At 46.9% G+C, this 18,606-nt stretch overlaps 1 protein-coding gene across 8 annotated transcripts in view; it reads left to right on the top strand.

Annotated features, from left to right (window-relative positions):
• The window catches only part of ATXN7L1 (ataxin 7 like 1), a 229,902-nt gene that overhangs the window by 193,144 nt on the left and 18,152 nt on the right, over positions 1 to 18,606 (top strand). For all 8 annotated transcript variants that reach the window (XM_059712797.1, XM_059712799.1, XM_059712796.1 and 5 more), the window contains 3 exons: positions 2,575 to 2,858; positions 6,260 to 6,342; positions 7,192 to 7,448. In XM_059712797.1, coding sequence (XP_059568780.1) covers positions 2,575 to 2,858; positions 6,260 to 6,342; positions 7,192 to 7,448 — 624 coding nt within the window. The remainder of the gene's footprint in view (positions 1 to 2,574; positions 2,859 to 6,259; positions 6,343 to 7,191; positions 7,449 to 18,606) is intronic.

The raw sequence follows: 18,606 nt of genomic DNA, 5'->3' as shown, positions 1-18,606 counted from the left end.
TTAGTTTGTACATTTTTTAAAATTTTTAGTTGTGGTAAAATACACATAAAATGTATCATCATAACCATTTTTTATGTACAGTTCAATAGTGTTACATGCATTCACACTGTTGTGCAGCCAATCTCCAGAACTCTTTTCATCTTGCAAAACTGAAAAACTCGCCCGGCCAGTGTGGTTCAGTGGTTGATTGTTGACCCATTAACCAAGAGGTCACAGTTGGGTTCTTGGTCAATGCACATGCCCAGGTTGCGGGCTCCCTCCCCAATAGGGGGCATGCAGGAGGCAGCTGATCAATGGTTCTCTCTCATCATTGACGTTTGTGTCTCTCCCTTCCTCTCTCTGAAATCAATAAAAACGTATTTTTTAAAAAACTGAAACTCTGTACCCATTCAATAACAACTCCCTATTCTCCCCTGCCCCCAGCCCCTGACAACCACCATTCAACTTTCTGTGTTTATGAACTTGACCATCCTAGGTGCCTCATATAAGTGGCATCATGCCATATTTGTCTTTTTGTGACTGGCTTATTTGACTTAGCATAATGTCTTCAACATTCATTTGTGTACCAGAACTTCCTTTCTTAGGCTGAGTAATCCTTTGTTGTATGTATACACCTCATTTTGTTTGTCCATTCTCTAGCAATGGCCACGTGGATTGCTTCCACCTTTTGGATATTGTGAATAATGCCGCTACGAACGTGGGTTTGATATCTTTTCAAAACCCTGACTTCTCTCATTTGTGTCCTTTAAAATTGAGTGAAGGGCCCCTAACCAGTTTGGCTCAGTGGATAGAGCATCGGCCTGCAGACTGAGGGGTCCCAGGTTCGATTCCGGTCAAGGGCATGTACCTTGGTTGCGGGCACATCCCCAGCAGGGGATGTGCAGGAGGCAGCTGATCGATGTTTCTCTCTCATCGATGTTTCTAACTCTCTATCCTTCTCCCTTCCTCTCTGTAAAAAATCAATAAAATATATATTTTTAAAAAAATTGAGTGAAGGAATGATCCTAGAAGAATTCCATATTCCATGGCTCTGCATTTTTTACCATCAGGAATGCAGCACTAATTTCACCAGGTAATAGCTTTATAGCCGCTCAGTGTGCTGACTTTTCAAGGGCTTCTTGTGCTGTTCTTCAGCAAGAGGTGAGTGCTTCGAGAATTGCCATTGAATAGAAAGCAGCGTGAGTTCAGCTCAGTGATTGGGATGCTGTGATCGAGGGTGATTGTCAGCGACTTGGTGGATTGCTAAAAACCACTGCGCCACTTTCCCCTCCCATGGGGCCTGAAACCCCAGAGCGCCCTTCCCGGGGCCAGGAAAGCATGTGGTCCCAGGGGGAGGTTGGCGAAGCCCAGCCACAGTCTGCCCCGCCACGGAGAAAGGCCTAAAAATAACCTCTGTGACCCTGTTTCAGAGTCGGGAAAGCGGCAGGGGTCGCTGAAATAATTTCATGAACAAAAAGATCAAAGAAATGATCTGTGAATAAATCTTAGAGACGGGAGAGCCAACCAGCCACGTGGACAAACAAGATCCCTCCCCTGACAAGTCTCTCTTTCTGCCCTGCATTGTCTGCAGGCTAAGCCATAGTCTAGATCGCTTGGCATTCAAGTAGCTAAGTCGGCTCGCAGATGATCGGGGGGCTGGAGGCTCAGTGTTCCGCCTTCCTGCAAGGAGGGAAGGAAATCTAGCTCAGGAACCAAAGCAACGCTTATTCATCTTATCTCATCTTTTCTAACCCGAGACAGGGTCCTTCCCAGCCCCCCAGACAGAGGGTCCTCTGGCATTAAATGCACAGAATCAGATGCAGATCCGTGACAGGAGAAATGGCAGGGGAGTGAGGCAAAGGTGACAGATACCGAAGAGCAAACGTACACCTTTGTGCTCCGTCTTCTTAAAATTCATCCTCTCACCTGCCAGCCTTGAGACTTGCCTATTTACATAACTAGCTGCCTAAAATGGAATATTAGATAATGCTACATGGCGGCTCACTCCATTGGAGCGCGTCCCCAGGATGTGAGCCTGATCCAGGAGTCCTCCGACAGCCTGCAGCGTGGCACGCTGGCCTGCAGCCATGCCTCGTGTGGCGTGAGCCTGTCAGTACTCCTGAGCTAAGCAGATGTCAGGCCCGATCGCCGATCGCCGGCGGGAGACCAGCGGAGCAGCGTGGGGGGGTGATTCAGCAAGTGGCACGTGTGGCACACTGTCTCCAGGAGACAAGCAGCATCTCCTCCTGAGCTGCACAGCAGGCACCTGGTTCTCCCCAAGGTGCCGTCTCAGAAACAGCCGACATGTAGGGACTGGGAAGGGGGAGCTGCAGGATCTATGGGGACAGCGGGTCTGAGAGGTAATCGGTCAGCTCTGATGCCATCGCCGGCACCGTGCCAGCCTCGCACCCCCTGTGGGTCCTTTTCGAGGCACGAACCTCCTTCCCATCCAAACGGGAGTCCTGCTGCTCGCTTATAGGAGGAGTATAAATAAGTGATAAGGAAGTGTTCTATCATGATACGCGAGTGTAGGTTCTCAGCAGACCAGATGTACCAAAGAAGGCAATTGTGTGTGTGTGTTCGTTTATTTTCCAGCGTTCCGGTTCCTGTAGTCAGTTTAGAGAAAATTCCTAACCTAGTGAAGGCAGATGGTGCCAATGTCAAAATGAACTCTGCAACCACCGCTGCGGTCACCGCCTGCTCCACCTCGACCTCGGCTGTCTCCGCCCCACCCTTAATTAAGCCGGTCTTGATGTCCAAGTCAGTGCCACCTTCCCCAGAGAAGATCTTAAATGGCAAAGCAATTTTGTCCACCACAATAGACAAGAAACACCAAAATGGCACCAAAAACAACAACAAGCCTTACAGGAGACTTTCAGGTACGTGTCTGTGTCCTTCGAGTCTGACTCATGATTAGATTGAAATTGAGTCATATCTGTGACCAAGGAGTGATATGTTCTTATAATTAAGCAGGTCTGTTTCATTTTGGGGGGGCGGGGATGGCAGGGGGATACAGAGCCAACCTACAGGCAGGACCCCCACCTAAAAATGCAAGCAAGAGCTGGTTCTCTTATTCCCGGCCGGATGAGGCTCTCGCTCAGCTCAGTGCTTAGCGAGTTACCCTAGTGACCCGAGAGGCAGGATGCTCTGCACCTACCACAACAGTCTGTGGGTTCTGAGGGTCTTACTATCGTGCTGACCGGCCGAACTGCCCCTGGGTTTTGTAGAGGCCTCACTGCCATGAAGTCTGACAACCTCCGTGACATCTCACAGTAGCTCAGGGCAGGCTTGGGACCGTCCCATCAGTGACTGCTCCATGGAAGGACACAGCCTCTGTCCTTTGGCCTCGTTGGTTTCCGGGTTGATTCTGCGGCCGGGGCGGCAACTGCCTTTCCCAAGTAACCAGTTGGAGTTTCTATTGGGGAACACTCGGGTTCACACCGCAGATGGGCTGGCGGGGACATCTCTTGGGTGTACTCCTTGGTTGTCTGAGCAGGCCCATGGGTGCCTAGAAGGTACACACGGCCAGTCTTTGGGGCAGTGGTTGTCTCTTAGGGTCCCCCATGTGGATGACGTTTGCTTAACTAAATCTAGCCGTTCTGCTTTTTCCAAAAGACCAAAATAAGCTTTCATAACCATGGGAATTTATCTAATCTTGACGGGGGGGGGGGGGAATATATATATATATTTTCACCCTGTGAAAAAAAAACTATATCTTCTAGTATGAGCATACTTCTTTTTTCTTTTTTTTAATAATATTTTTATTGATTCCAGGGAGTGGAGGGATAGATAGAAATATCAATGGTGAGAATCATCGATCGGCTGCCTCCTGCACGCCCCACAATAGGGATCACTGGGGATCCCACACTGGCGACCGAGCCCACAACCTGGGCATGTGCCCTGACCCAGAATTGAACTGTGACCTCCTGGTTCATAGGTGGACACTGAACCACGGAGCCATGCTGACCAGGCTGAGCATACTTCTTAAGCACCCCCAAAAATTTGGGGTCATTTTTATTTTTTACTTCATGTTTATCTGTATTTTAGTTTTTCTACCTTACATCTGTAACTTTTTTTAAAAAATTATTCTTAAAAGTACCTCAGCCCCAAACACTCAAATGACAAAAGCATGATACCCCCAAACACCTCCTCTTGTGCTGCTCACCCACGATCAGGAAAGGAAGGTAGAGCCTGGTGTCCCCTGCGCGTGGTGAGCCTCCCTGTGTGGACGGGAGCCCCCGGCGCCTGGCTCTCCTCCGGGAGGGGAAGTGGGTGGCAGCCTCCCAGGGAAAACACAGGCCTGGCGGGCACAGTGTCCCCAGGCTGTGGCTCCTTGTAGCAGAAGCATGTCCGGGGCTTCCAGCCTTTACCCCATTCGGCCGTGGTTTGGGGATTTTTGTCGGCTGTTTGGTTTTGCATTTTGTTGGTTGTTTTGTCTCAGTGGGTCTTTTGCTTCTATCTCGCTTTCACATTTGGCAGCCAGCTCCTGCCCCCAGCCAAACAACCTGCTTAGTTCCAGGCCAACAGGAGGGCTGGTGTGGGCCTGGGCACCGGTCTGACTCCGACAGCCCCAGGGACAGAACTCCCAGCCAGGCTGTCCTGGGTGGGCAGAGAGGACTCCTAGGAAATGGGCATCTCCAGGTCTAGCCATTTCCATTCTTAAAAGTGAAGCTTTAAAAAAAAGACGAAGACGACGACGACAAAAGAGAAGGGGGGAGGGCATTTTGATAGCCAACCAGGTCATCTGTTTTGGATATAAGAATGTTTTTGTTGCACACATTATTATTACCACCATCACAACCACCCCATGGTCCCCCAAACCTTTTTTTTTTTTAAAGAATAGTTTCTTGATTTTAAAAGAGAGAGGAAGGGAGAGGGAGAGAGAGAGAGAGAGAGAAACACCGTTGTGAGAGCAGAACATCCATCGGCTGCCTCCTGCACACCCCTTACCGGAGATCGAGCCCATAACCCGGCGCTTGTGCCCGTGACTGGGAATCGAACTGGCAACCTTTTGGTGCACAAAGTGATGCCCAACCAACTGAGCCACACTGGCCAGGGCACCCCCAAACCTTTTTTAAAAAAAAATAGAACACATTCATTGAGTATGCTCAGCGTTTACTCCACCAGTTTCAGACAGTGTTTCAGGCGAGGTAACTTCTTCTTAGTGCGCAGCTATTCAGGGTTCTTAAGGACACCACCAAATTCATAGCACTTCCCTCACCCACCCCAGCATGCTCCCTGCACGCCCAGGAGGGCTGTGTCATTCCTGCTCTGCAGGAGGCAGGTGATTGCTGGGCGCCTGCCAGAAGCAGGAGGCACCTGGGGGGTGGAACTTTAAAGCCTACAGGGAGGGTCCTCAAGCGGTTGCCTGCCCTCATTTTCCTGGGGAGGAGAGCATTTTTGTGATCCAGAGGGGAGAAAGGATCCAAAATGGGCCGAGAAAAGTTGCTTAGAAGCAAACTCCCAACATGACCCCTCCACAGTCCAGTGGGAAGGCAGGCGGTGGGGAAAGCCTGGCCTCCCTGCAGCCACCCCATTTGCAGCAACGGGCCTGTGCCCGGACACGGCAGGCTGAGGCTGCGAGACTGGCAGGCTCTGCCCTCGCTGCACCTTTCCGTTTAGATCTACGAAAGGCACACACCCAGACTTCTCCCCTGCCCCTGCCTAGGGCCCGGCCAAAGTGTTCCTGAATCAGGTCAGCTGTTTTTCTGGCCCACAAGGCTGTCTGGGAAGCCTTGTGCTGCGCACCCTGCAAAGCAGGAGAGGGCAGGGTCACCCCTGACAGGTCAGGGAACGCTCTCCGCCTAAATGGCCAAAGCCAGCAGGAAGGCAGGTGGGGCTGGGGAGTTGTGAGGCGCTCTTGGAACCGCCCAGCAAAAAGTGTCCCTCGGGCCTCAGGTGGCTCTCCCTGGTCTGCTGTCAGCCATGCCCAAAGGGCCAAGAACCTGGAGAAGCTTTTCCAGTGAAATACAGTGTAAGAGCCGTAGGGCTCCTCCTCCCCAGTGCCCGCCCCACCCCCTGCCCTGTGCCTTGTGCTGGGGTCCCCCATCCCTACGAAGCTGGCTGGCCTAGGGGACTCTGGGTTCAGAGGGGTGCACCATGTTCCCCTGAGCGGTTTCTTGAAGCATTTTAGCAGTCGGTGGAAAAAAAAAAAAAAAACCAGATTGCCTGACAACGTCTCACTTGTTGGTGCAAATGTGCATTTTTTAAATGTAGTCTTAATGCCAAATCCTATTTAGTCTCCTTTTTTCTTATATTTTTTGTTTGTTTCTTAAACCAGAGAGAGAATTTGACCCAAATAAACACTGTGGAGTATTGGATCCCGAGACAAAGAAACCTTGCACAAGATCCCTCACCTGCAAGGTATTTCTCTTTCCATAAAAAATACTTCCTGCTCTCGCTGGGGCCTTTGTCGAAATGTTTGCATGCCACTCTCTGCACACCGCAGGGTGTGGAACCTAGACATGACCCCCAGCTGTTCTTTGTAAGGGAAATGCTTTCTTCTCTTCCATGGTAGCGGAGTGCCTGCCTCAAGCTGGCTGGCTTTTTAAGAAGGGAAAGAAAAAAAAAAAAAGGCTTCCCCTGTTACTTGTGAGGCCAGACAGTAAATTGTATTTATAGGCACTCACAGGCGGTTCTGAGCCCTGCTACGTTTTAATGTATGCAGGAGCGGCGGCGGCAGCGGCGGCGGCGCCCTGAAAGCCAGTCCTGCCGCGCCCCCGAGCCGGCCACACCGGGGTGGCCAGGGGCACAGCTGACCGAAGGCGAAGGCGGCTACCGCTAGGCAGCCCCAGCCGCGTGTCTCGTACTGAACTGCTAGTGCTTCTTGGGATCGAGGCTGTGGCCCTCTCTGCTTGGTGGCTCTGTGTGCCTGGGCCACCGCAAGCCTCCCACCTGCACCTGGATTAACTCTAGACTCTCTCACGCTGGCCTTTCATCCGAGGGGCTCTCCTGGGCTCTGCGCTGAAGCCTGTCATCCTATGCCATTTTTTGGAGGAAGCTCTGGCTTTTTGACACCAGGAGAGTAGAGCATGGTTGCATCTGTGTGGTCTCTGCCTCTTCCCAGCCACAGAACGGGAGCTGTTGCCTTGAAGTTGACTTTTCAAGCACCTCCAAATTCCCATGAATTGCTGTGTCTGAGATGGAGGGCCCCGGGAAGCAGGTGTATGTGCTGATCAAAGAGGCTGTGCTTTTCATCTCTCTTCTCCTCAGACACATTCGCTAAGCCATCGGAGGGCAGTCCCGGGCAGGAAAAAGCAATTTGACCTCCTTCTGGCGGAACACAAAGCCAGGTCCCGAGAAAAAGAAGTTAAAGATAAAGAGCATCTTCTGACTGCAGCGAGGGAAGTTCTTCCAAACCAATCTGGGCCGGCACAGGACCCTCTGCCAGGATCTTCAGGGAGCTCTGGGCCAGAACCTAAAGTCACATCCCCTGCAAAATCCAGGCCACCTAACTCTGTGCTTCCTAGGTAAGTTCCCTCCCCCACCCCCACCCCTCACCCCCGGTGGTGATAGAGGCCCAGAGTCCTTGGTCAAGTGGCTGCCTTGCTGGGTTGTGTGTGCCCTGATCACGTGTTAAATGGAAGCCGTCATACCTACCTCGTAAGGCGATCCTGCACTTTAAATGAGATAATGGGCATAAGGGGCTCGGCCATGATGTTCAGCGGATTTTACTGCTGTCATCATTGCCATCATTTTCTTCATCATCACCCTTCATAGCAGATCTCTATCAGACAAGAGTGAGCTGAAAAGAAATACCTGATGGCACATCAGCCACCAGGCTGCTCTCCGGGCTGCCTGGGTGGTTAGCTTAGCTGGAGATTCCTGGAGCAGAGAGTGCAGAAAACCTGGGTGGACATGGGTATCGGCACATGTAGGAGCCCGTCTGACACACGTTACTTTGTGAATTTTTACCTCCAACCCTCCGATGACCCAGGCGAAGGGGAAAATGGCATAACAGAGGCTTTTTGCTCTGCATTTTCCTGCACGCTCAGAAAGCTGAGCCACCTGTCTGTGGCTTCATTTCGTTGTCCTGGAAAGAAAGGAAAGAACAGGAAAGAGAATTAGAACCCATTTGGATTAAAGGTGCTTTAAAATCCACACGTGTGTTTTGAATGCCACCCTGAGCAGCAGACCACCTTCCAGGTAATAGGACAGGGAACCCTCGTTCAGAAATATTAAGCACAGGGGTACAGAGATGATGAATGAAACTAGGTTCTGCTTTTCAAGAATTTAGTTTAGAAGATGAGATAAGACTCAAATGTTCATAAAGTCATGAAAAGGAAGCATTAATGATACCAGGTGAGGGGTGCAGGCCCTGGTGTTGCTTGATAATTTTTAGTGCATTCTGTGTGCGTCCGACAGGGTCCAGTCAGCGAGTGGGCTGTGAGAGTGGGTTGTAACAGAAGGGGAAGGAATTGGTTCTTAAAGCAGCAGCAGATACTCGGTGGCAGTTGCTGCTGATCTGCCAGCTTCTCGCCCTCAAGCCTTCCACGTTGGGACCAGCCTGACCCAGTTTGACCGTCAGAGTCCCTCTGTAGGAACGGCCGGCCTCAGCCTCCGGATTGAGGGGGAGTCACAGCCCTCACGCATTTCCATCACCACCGTTGTCGTGTGTTGTCATCCATTTCCATGCCCTTTCCTTGCCGCCTCGCGTTTTACGTGATCCTTTTGTGATTGCTTCTGAGTGTGGTGCGGGGTGTTGGTGAAGGGGGTTACCCTTGCTTGAGAGTTGAGGAGGCAGTCCTGTTCCAAACTTCTGGGGAGGGAGGGCTTTGGTTCTGCCTACAGTACTTTCAAACTTCTTTGGGACTGTAGAACTTTTTCATCACCACCAAACTACATGGTCCCCATGGAGAAGCAGACCTGCCTCCGCCGAAAGCCAGCACAGCCCTGCTCTCATCACTCATGTTCCCAGAGCCTGCTGACCCCCTGACCTTCTGAGGGATCACCTCGTGTTCCCCAGGGACCCCAGGGAACCCAGTTTGAGCACCCTCTCTAATATACGATTTTGACTGCTGAAGGCACTTCTCACCCAAGCAGTGGTACCTGATGAACCGAGAAGCCAGGGGGCAGCTGTTAAAAATATAAAGCAAGCAATGGAGCCTTAGTAGTTTTGTTTCCTGTTCCTTCCTGGCTAGAGAAATGCAGGTTCACGTGTTCTCTTCCGGAAGCAGAAAGAAGAGTGGGGTTAATCAGCAAAAGGGATGTCTCTGAAAGGAAGAGGGAGGCACAGGAGAGCATTACAAATGTTGCTAACAATAATTTTTGAGGATGCTTTTCAAATTTGGCATAGAAACAAAAAAACTCAGGGTGGCCTCTGGTCCAATGTCAATGAGGAATGACACCCTCTTCCACTTGTTCTACAATAGGATGAGACACCCCCCGTGCAATCAGAGATGTAAAAAGCATGATCAGAATTTAATGTTATAATCACATAAAACTTAAAACATTTATTTTACTCATGTTACTATATATATTTCAATTACACTAATTATCTACAATGGTCCAAAAAAATATTATACATACATGGAATTATCGTAATCCCTTCCCAATCATGAATTCATTTTCTTGGAAATATTAGCGTGTGTGAATGTATTTCTTACATATCGTTTTGATAACCTTGAAAATATTTCAGCTTTCACATTCTTGAAATGCAACCCATTCTTGTCAGGGGTTTCTAAAAAGGAACTTGGGTCTAGAATGGGAGAAGTGAACGTTAGAGAACACGGGTCGGAACAGGATTGGAAGCGCATACCTCAGCTCCATGTTTACTGACGAGGTGAGCGTGGCCATGTTTCTTAGTCTCTCTAGCCTCAGCTTGCTCATCTGTGGAATGGAGCTGGGAAGGATTTCGTGAGATGAAGGACCACGCTCTATCATGAGTGCTGCACTGATGGCCGCTCTTAGTAAGTGGTGGGAAAGCAGTGTGAGTAAACACAGTCCTTGGTGGGACCTGATTTCCATTTGCCCGTCCTCCTGCCCTCTGTCCCCCAACCTGGGGGCCCTGAAGTGGCATACCCATCTGCTCTGTTTCTTTGTCCCCAACTCTAAGGAAACAGATTACTTGCCCCAAAGAGCCCAAGGGCTATGGATGACCAGCCCAGCCCTACTGTCAGGACTCTGTTGGAAAAGGGGAGGAGGGCAGAGAGTCAAACTGGGCTCTGACCCCGGGGAGGGAGGGGGGAAAGCTCAGCTATGGAAGCCGTACTGACAAAATCTGGGCACATTCCCCTCTGTCTTGAGAAAGCTCACACATCTAATCTTAAAGCATAAAATGGCAAAATCCATTGAATTTTAGACTGACAAGGGGCAGTGGGCAAAGAGGCAGAAGGTCCTAGATGCCTGACAAAGGACAGAGTGAAAGCAACTTCAGTTATGACTAATCAGGATAGTGTTATTGCCAAATGATAAGCCATTTCTCTCCTTGACTTATATTTGTCCCTGCGCTTTTTCTACATTCATTTCTCAAGATGGGGAGGCTTTGAAGTCTCATTTCCACCTCTTATTAGCTCTGCAAGCAATTTCCTCATCTGAGAAATGTAGATAATAGTTAAATGCGCAAAGGCAGTGGGTAACCTGGATGAGAAAGTGTATGTGACATGCCTCGCACATAATAGGGACCTGATTAAAGTCATTACCTTGTGCTCTCGTCCCCGAAGCACTCAGACGGGCCGGTGCCCACGCTTCCTCGCAGTGGTGGGGCGAAGACTTCCTTTCAGTTTCCCTGAGTGGAACTGAACAGGGACCATCACCACATACATTGTCTTTAAACCACATTGGAAAGTGGAGAGGGGAGGGATGAGGTGGAAGGAGGAAAGGAGGATGGCAGCCTAGCAAACTTGAGTGACTTTTTTTTTAATGTATTTTTTTAATGTATTGTTTTTTCAGAGAGAGAGGAAGGGAGAGAGAGAGAGAGAGAGAAACATCAGTCAGCATGCCTCCTGCATGCCCCCGACTGGGGACCGAGGCCAAAACCTAGGCATGAGCCCTGACGGGGAATCGAACCAGCAATCTCTTGGTGCATGGGATGATGCTCAGTCCACTGAGCCACACCGGCTGCGCTTGAGTGGGTTTTTCAACACCTTCTCATGACTCGTTGCCCCATTCCTCATCACTTCTCACCAAGCCGTGGTTTTTCTGAGACACGGGCTGGTTCCAGTGAACTCCTTCCCTCCAAGTTCCACCCTGGAGTGCAGTGATCAGAAATGGGAGGTCTTGATAGCATCTACCAGTCCATCATCGCCAAGAGGGTGCATGCATCCTGAATGAAACAAGCCTGAAAAGGAACAGATTCAGCTCTCCTCTCGGTGTGCCTGTATACATGTGTGCCTGTATACATGTGTGCCTGTGTACACATGTGCACACCATTATTCACATGTTTCTGTCGTTGTCCTCTGAGCTGATTTTGCTCTAACACAGAGTTTTCATGCTTATCTTTATTCTCCAGTATTCTCCCCTTATCGCCTCTCTTTTACCTGACAACTGGAACTTATTATTGAGTGTTTCAACCTTTTTTTTTTCTCTTCTTTGGAGTAAGGAAAGGTTTATTGATCAAGAAGGTGCCAACCAAGAAGATGGGAGCCCTAGTGGTACCTCAAATTCATCTTAAGAAAGCACCGAGTTCGGGCTTTTATGTCAAGGGGAGGGAAACGGGAGTGGCAAGAGGTGATTGACCACCACAGGCATCTGGGCGCTGCCAGTAGGGTCTGAGGAAGATTGTGCTGGTTGCTGCGAGTCCAGTCTCCGCCTCAGTGTTTCTGCAAATCATCGACAAACAGCACACACCTTACCTCCTCAAGCCGCATACACAGTTCCTGCAGTGATGAGCAGGTCTATATGCCAGACTAAGCAGAAGCTGTGAGCCAGAAGGCCATGGGACAACGCAGGCTTGGACAGGTGGAGTCAGGAGGCTGAGCATTGCACTCTCTACAGCTACCCCTTTTGTGTAGTCGATTCCTCAATATTGAGGGAAATAGGGGGACCAAGTCAAGGTTCAATTAAGAGGGAAGATTAGCTTTTTAAGATGGAGTCAGATCTGTCTGCCAGTGTGCCCCATTTATCTGGTTCTTACAATCTCACATGCTCACCTCTCCCATAATGGTCCCTAAGCCTTAGTGGGGGGCATTCGGAGTGTTCAGTTTAAGCAAAGAACAAGGGTTAACTTTTATTACTATGTCCCCCGGGACCCAAACTATGATGCGTTGGCCACTGCACAAACACTTCCCTGTTCAGCTAACAAGTAATCGAAAGCCATCCTGTTGTGTAAGGACCCACATGCCAAGGACTCTGCAGTGGTCTGTTCGAGTCATAGAGTTTAAGCAATAGAACAGGCCAAACAACTGACTATATAGGTTAAATTCCCTAAGAATTACTAGGCAGCAGGTGCTCAGGTAAACTGTCTGCGTGACTTACACCGCATCAGTCACTACGATTGTTGAAGGATGAGTTGTGGTGCTTTCTCTGAAGTGTACATTGTGTAAAACAAAACAAAACTCGAAAGACAAAGGTGTATTATAGTTCCTATTGAAACAATTTTCTTTCTATAATCACCCCCATTCTTACCAAAGATAGCCAAATTGAGACTAATTTATCTGCCAAATAAGTCTCGTTTCAATAAACATGGCCTGATGATTTGTGTAAGTTCAGCAAGAATAGTAATTAGCCATATAGGCCTCCTTAAATCTGCTTAGCTGGATTTTTCCTAAGGAATCTTCAGATTGAACTTTAGCCTCACAAGGCTAGAAGCCAAGCTGAGTACTTGCCATCAGATTTTGTCCGCAGGACCTACAGGTTTTGGTGAATCCTCTCTTTTCAAAGTCCCCAACATACCCTGAGGTTCTTTCCTTGCATGTCCCAGGAAGCAGTCTTTGTTCCTCACCTGGAAAGCCTGCTGTGAACCATGTAAACTGAGTACCAGGCTGTTTTCCCAAAGGGGCTTTTCTTGGCTTCCCAAGTCAATCTTAACTCCTCAAAGCTTTCTGGTCCAAGTCTATGCTGCCTCTCTCATACATGATGTTCTCGTCAAAGCCTTGGTAATAAAACCAATCTAATAGATTCTTATTGAACTTATGCAAATAATCACATTGCCATGAAAATAAAAATACTCCTCACTGTATTCCGGAGGGATCAAGCAGTGAGAAACAATAAATGCTTCAATTCTGCTTACAGAGGTATAATTTACCAAACTGCTAAGTCATAGGTAAACAAGTTTCCCTTTATCTAGAAAACAAACCAAAAAAAAGATTAAAAAATCAGCAATGTCAAACAAAAAGTCATAACAGTTATTACCATTCTCACTAGCAATGGGCTATTTGTTGGGGGTTTTTTTATAGCCATTCTGACAGGTATAAGGTGATAGCTCATTGTGGCCTTAATTTGCATTTTTCTGATGATTAGTGACATTGAGCATCTTTTTATGTCTATTCCTCATCTGTATGTCCTCTTTGGAGAAGTGTCTATTCATGTCTTCTACCCAGTTTTCAATCGGATTGTTTATTTTTTGGTGTTGAAATGTATGAATTCTTTATAAATTTTGGATATTAACCCTTTATTTAATGTATCACGGGTGAACATGCTCTCCCATTCAGTGGGTTGTCTTTTCATTTTGTTAATGGTTTCCTTTGCTTTGCAAAAAATTTGTAGCTTGACATCGTCCCATTTATTTATTTGCAGAAAAGCTAGTCTTAATAAATGCTTACAGTATTAGGACATTTCTAATCTCATGAGATAAGAAGTCCAGAGGTGAAAGGGCACCAAGTCCCCAGAGATCAGGAGTTGGCTCAGTTTCTCTGCTCTTTTTTCAACCCCCACTCTTCGCTCTCCAAAGTCCAAAGCAAGATGGTTGCAGCAGTTTCAGGCACAGCCAGGTGAAACAAGATCCAGTGAAGGTAGAAACCACCTTTTCCTTGTGTCTTTTTTTTTTTTTTTTCCAGAGAGGAAGGGAGAGGGAGAGAGAGATAGAAACATCAATGATGAGAGAGAATCATTGAGTGGCTGCCTCCTGCATGCTCCACACTGGGGATCAAGCCCAAAACTCAGAATGTGCCCTGAGCGGGAATTGAACCATGACCTCCTGGTTCATAGGTCGATGCTCAACCACTGAGCCATGCCAGCCCGGGGCCAGGATTCTTATGATAGAGTCCCAGAAGTGAGATCACTGGATCAAATGGCAGTTCCATTTTTAATTTTTTGAGGAAACACCATACTGTTTTCCATAGTAGCTATACTAGTGTGCATCTCCACCAGCAGTGTACTAGGGTTCCCTTTTCTCCACATCCTCGCCAGCACTTATCATTTGTTGATTTGTTGATGGTAGCCATTCTGACAGGTACGAGGTGATACCTCATTGTCATTTAAATTTGCATCTCTGATGATTAATGACCTTGAGCTTTTTTCATATGTCTCTTGGCCATCTGTATGTCTCTTTGGAGAAGTTTCTATTTAGATCCTTTGCCCATTACAAAGCTAAGATCTGGAAATAGCCCAAATGCCCATCAATTTGAGTGGATAAAAAAGATGTGGTGCCCTGGCCAGTGTTCTCAGTGGTTAGAGCGTTGGCCTGTGCACCAAAGGGTCTAGGGTTCGATTCCCAGTTAAAGTTACATACCTGGGTTGCAGGTTCGATCCCTGCTCCCAATGGGGGTGCACCAGGGCCTCATGAGGGAGGCAACCAATCGATGTGATAGACAAATCGATGTTTCTCTCTCTCCCTTCCATTCTCTCTAAAAAAATTTCCTTGGGTGAGGATTAACAACAACAACAAAAAAATGTGGTACATTTACACAATGGGATACTATGCAGTTGTAAAAAAGAAGGATCTCCTATCCTTTGAGACAGCATGGAGGGAGCTGGAGAATATTATGCTAAGCCAGTCCGAGAAAGACAAATATCATGTGATCTCACTTATATGTGGAATCTAATGAACAAAATAAAGTGACAAACAAAATAGATCCTGAGACATAGAAGCATGCAACAGTGTGAGGAATCTCAGGGGCAGGGGCATAGTACGGGAAGAGATTAACCAAACAACTTATATGCATAACCCATGTACACAGACAGTAGTTCAGTGAAGGCCTGGGGCAGGGATGGGAGCGGGATGTAGGGGCTTATTGGGAGGGTGGGGGTGGAGGAAGAGGGATATCTGTAATACTTTCAACAAAAGTAAAGGTAATTTCCTATGTAATGATGCTGTTATTACACTTAACAAAATCCAGCTGACATATATCTCCTTCAGGGCGGGGAGGTCCAATCATGTTGGGGAAAGCTTCAAGAAGAGCCTACTAGGGGACTCTTTCCCCTCCCCACACGGGAGTCTGTGCTGTGAGATTCTTTCCCCTTCCCCGCTTGGGAGTCTGTGCTTGTTCTTCAGTAAATTTCCACCTTTGCTATACCATCTTCCATCCGTGGATTCATTCTTCTACTCCGTTGGACAAAGAATCCAGGGAACCATCCTGCCCAGGGGAACACCGCGTGTTCCAGTCCCAAAATCCCGTAGCGGAAGCATATCTGTCTTTTGTTTCTCTGAACTTGTAAAAGGTTCACCACTAGACTGCATATGCTGAATTGGAACTTTTTGTTGTTTCTGAATAAACCCATTTTTGCTGGAGAAATATCTGGCTATCTATTTGGTAAAGGCCAACAAGTTAAATAAAACTCTACAGCTTTTAGAATGTTAAAAAAAAAAAAGAAGAAGAAGAAGAAGAAGAGCCTACAAGAAAGTTTGGAAACAACTTAAATATCCATCAATAGACTAGTTAAGTAAATTGAGATATAGCCATACTGGAGAATACTGGGGAATATTAAAAAATATGACATAGTTCTATACATGGAAATATTTCTACATTATCACTAGTTGTTGTTTTTTTAAAGTGTAGCCCTGGCCTGTGTGCTCAGTGGTTAGGGTGTCAACCCCCAAACCAAAGTGTTGTGGGTTCAATTCCAAGTCAAGGGTATGTACCTGGGTTGCAGGTTTGATCCCCAGCCCCTGTTGGGGACTTGCAAGAGGTAACCAATCAATGTGTCTCTTTCACATCTCTCTCTCTCTCTCTCTCTCTCTCTCTCTCTCTCTCTCTCTTTCTCTCTCTCTCTCTCTCTCTTCTCTCTCTCTCTTCTCTCTCTCAATGAAAAAATATCCTCCCTCCCTCCCTTCCACTCTATCTAAAAATCAATGGAAAAAATATCCTTGGGTGAAGATTAACAGAACAAAAACCATGTCTCAAAATAGTATGTACAGTGTGGCCCAATTCTTGCTTAAAAATGCATGTACCTGTGTATGCACAGTAAAGAAGTCTGGAAGGATATAAATCTGAATGATAATAGCACTTGATCTTGAGTGGCAGGATTATGGATGCTGTTTTCTTTCTTTATACATTTCACCAAAAACGTTTTACTATTTGGGCCTTTGGCTATAAACGGGCAATAGAGTAGGTGCCCCTTCTGATACAAGAAAGTAGGTATTGGGGAATGCAGCCGGGGAGATGTGGTCTTTGGACTGTAGACTTGTAACATGCAAAGTGCCTAGCATCTTTGTTTTATAAGTATGGGAAGGTAATAGTCAATAATAAACTGTCATACTAATGGAGTTCTTGTAATAACACTGAAAAACTATCTGTGGTTTTCTTTGGGGGATCTTTAGGTTTGTTTGTTTTTTATTGTGGTAAAATATACATAACAAAATTTACCATTTTATTTCTAAGTGTACAGTTTAGTAGCATTAAGTACATTCACATTGTGGTACAACCATCACCACCATCTCCAGAACTTTTCATCATTCCATACTGAATCTCTGTACTCATTAAACACAAACTCCCCAATCCCCTCAACCCCCAGTGCCTGGTAACCACTATTCTCCTTTCTGTCTCTATGGATTGGACTATTCTAGGTACCTCATAGAAGTGGAATCATACGTTTGTCCTTTGTGATTGGATTATTTCCCTTAGCATAATGTCTTCATGGTTCATCCATGTTGTAGCAGGTATCAGTATTTCATTGTTTTTTTTAAGTCTTAACTAATATTTTGTATGGGTATACCATATTTTGTTTATCCATTTGCCTATTGATGGCCATTTGGCTTGTTTCCACCTTTGTGGCTTTGTTTTTAAATGACTATGCTTTCGGGATCTGGTTTGAACTCAGGTATTTCACACCTAGAAAGATTCTGTAGCACAGAGAATCCAGAGTGAGAATGAAGGAGAGGGAGACAGAGCAACAGTGCTGCTTCATGTGACTTGAAGGGGCAGCTTTCAAAGAAGAATGCAGAAAACCAGTAATTTTAAGGATCTTGATTTTTTTCTCCAAAAATTCTTTTTCTCCCTATCTTCCTCCTGGGTCAATCACCTAATAAAAGAGAAGCAGTAAAAAAAACTGACAATTAACTTGGACTCTTTCTCTTCTAATTCTTCTCCTGATGTGATGTGTTTGTTTTGTTTTGTTTTGTTTTGTTTTGTACTGCTCAGTAAGCATGTAGCTCTATCTCTTAATGTGACATTGCTTTTCTATGAGCTTAGCTATAATTTAGATGAGTTCTGTTCGATTATTTATACACATGGAATTCATGTATTCCTTCATTGAGAAACATATTTCTTCAACATCAACTATGAGCCAACTGTGCCAACAGGAGGATCTAATGCCTTGTCGAAAATTAAACATTCAGCCCAGCTGACATGGCTCAGTGGTTGAGTGTTAACCTATGAACCAGGAGATCATGGTTCAATTCCCGGTCAGGGCATGTGCCCGGGTTGTGGGCTCAATCCTCAGTGTGGGGCATGCAGGAAGCAGCTGATCAATGATTCTCTCTCATCACTGATGCTTCTCTCTCTCTCCCTCTCCCTTCCTCTCTGTAATCAATAAAAATATTTTTTAATGTAAATGTTCATTCTCAGAAGATACAATTAAAGTCTGTGGCATATTAAGACATTATTAGTATCTTGCCGAAACCGGTTTGGCTCAGTGGATAGAGCGTCGGCCTGCGGACTGAAAGGTCCCAGGTTCGATTCCGGTCTAGGGCATGTACCTGGGTTGCGGGCACATCCCCAGTGGGGGATGTGCAGGAGGCGGCTGATCGATGTTTCTCTCTCATCGATGTTTCTGACCCTCTATCTCTCTCCCTTCCTCTCTGTAAAAAATCAATAAAATATATTTTAAAAAAAAAGACATTATTAGTATCTTAATAATATTAATATAAATACTAAGAAACTGACCTGGCTGTGGGGTAAGGGACTTGTGGCCCCTCATTGGGACAATCGTTTTTCCTGCCAGTGTTAACAATCTCATAAAGCCAGAGTTTAGTAGCCAAAAAAAAACAAAGTGTTTGTAGGGCTGTCTTTTGTCATGATTGATATTTTGTCCATTGGTTTGAACTTGTTTACCGGGTTGACCTTCCTGTCAAGTTCCACCTTCAAAGAGAAGCAACTACCTGGCAAGTACAGATAACTTCCATGCAAGTGGTGGAACGGATATGACTGACCTCGCAGAAGACTGTGCCGCGTTACTGTATCTCACGTTCCGCCGGCACTGTGGCCTTTCCCCTGGTGCCCCGACTCAAGCAGGCCACAGCCTCGGCCCCACCAGATCTGTGGAGAGCTGGTCGCTGCTGACCTCAGCCTGAATGTTCCCCTGGTGCCAGTC

This window comes from Myotis daubentonii, chromosome 10, assembly GCF_963259705.1.
Source record: "Myotis daubentonii chromosome 10, mMyoDau2.1, whole genome shotgun sequence".
Classification (NCBI taxonomy): domain Eukaryota; kingdom Metazoa; phylum Chordata; class Mammalia; order Chiroptera; family Vespertilionidae; genus Myotis; species Myotis daubentonii.
The sequence above is the reverse complement of the archived record's forward strand: the minus strand, read 5'-3'. Positions and strand labels throughout refer to the sequence as shown.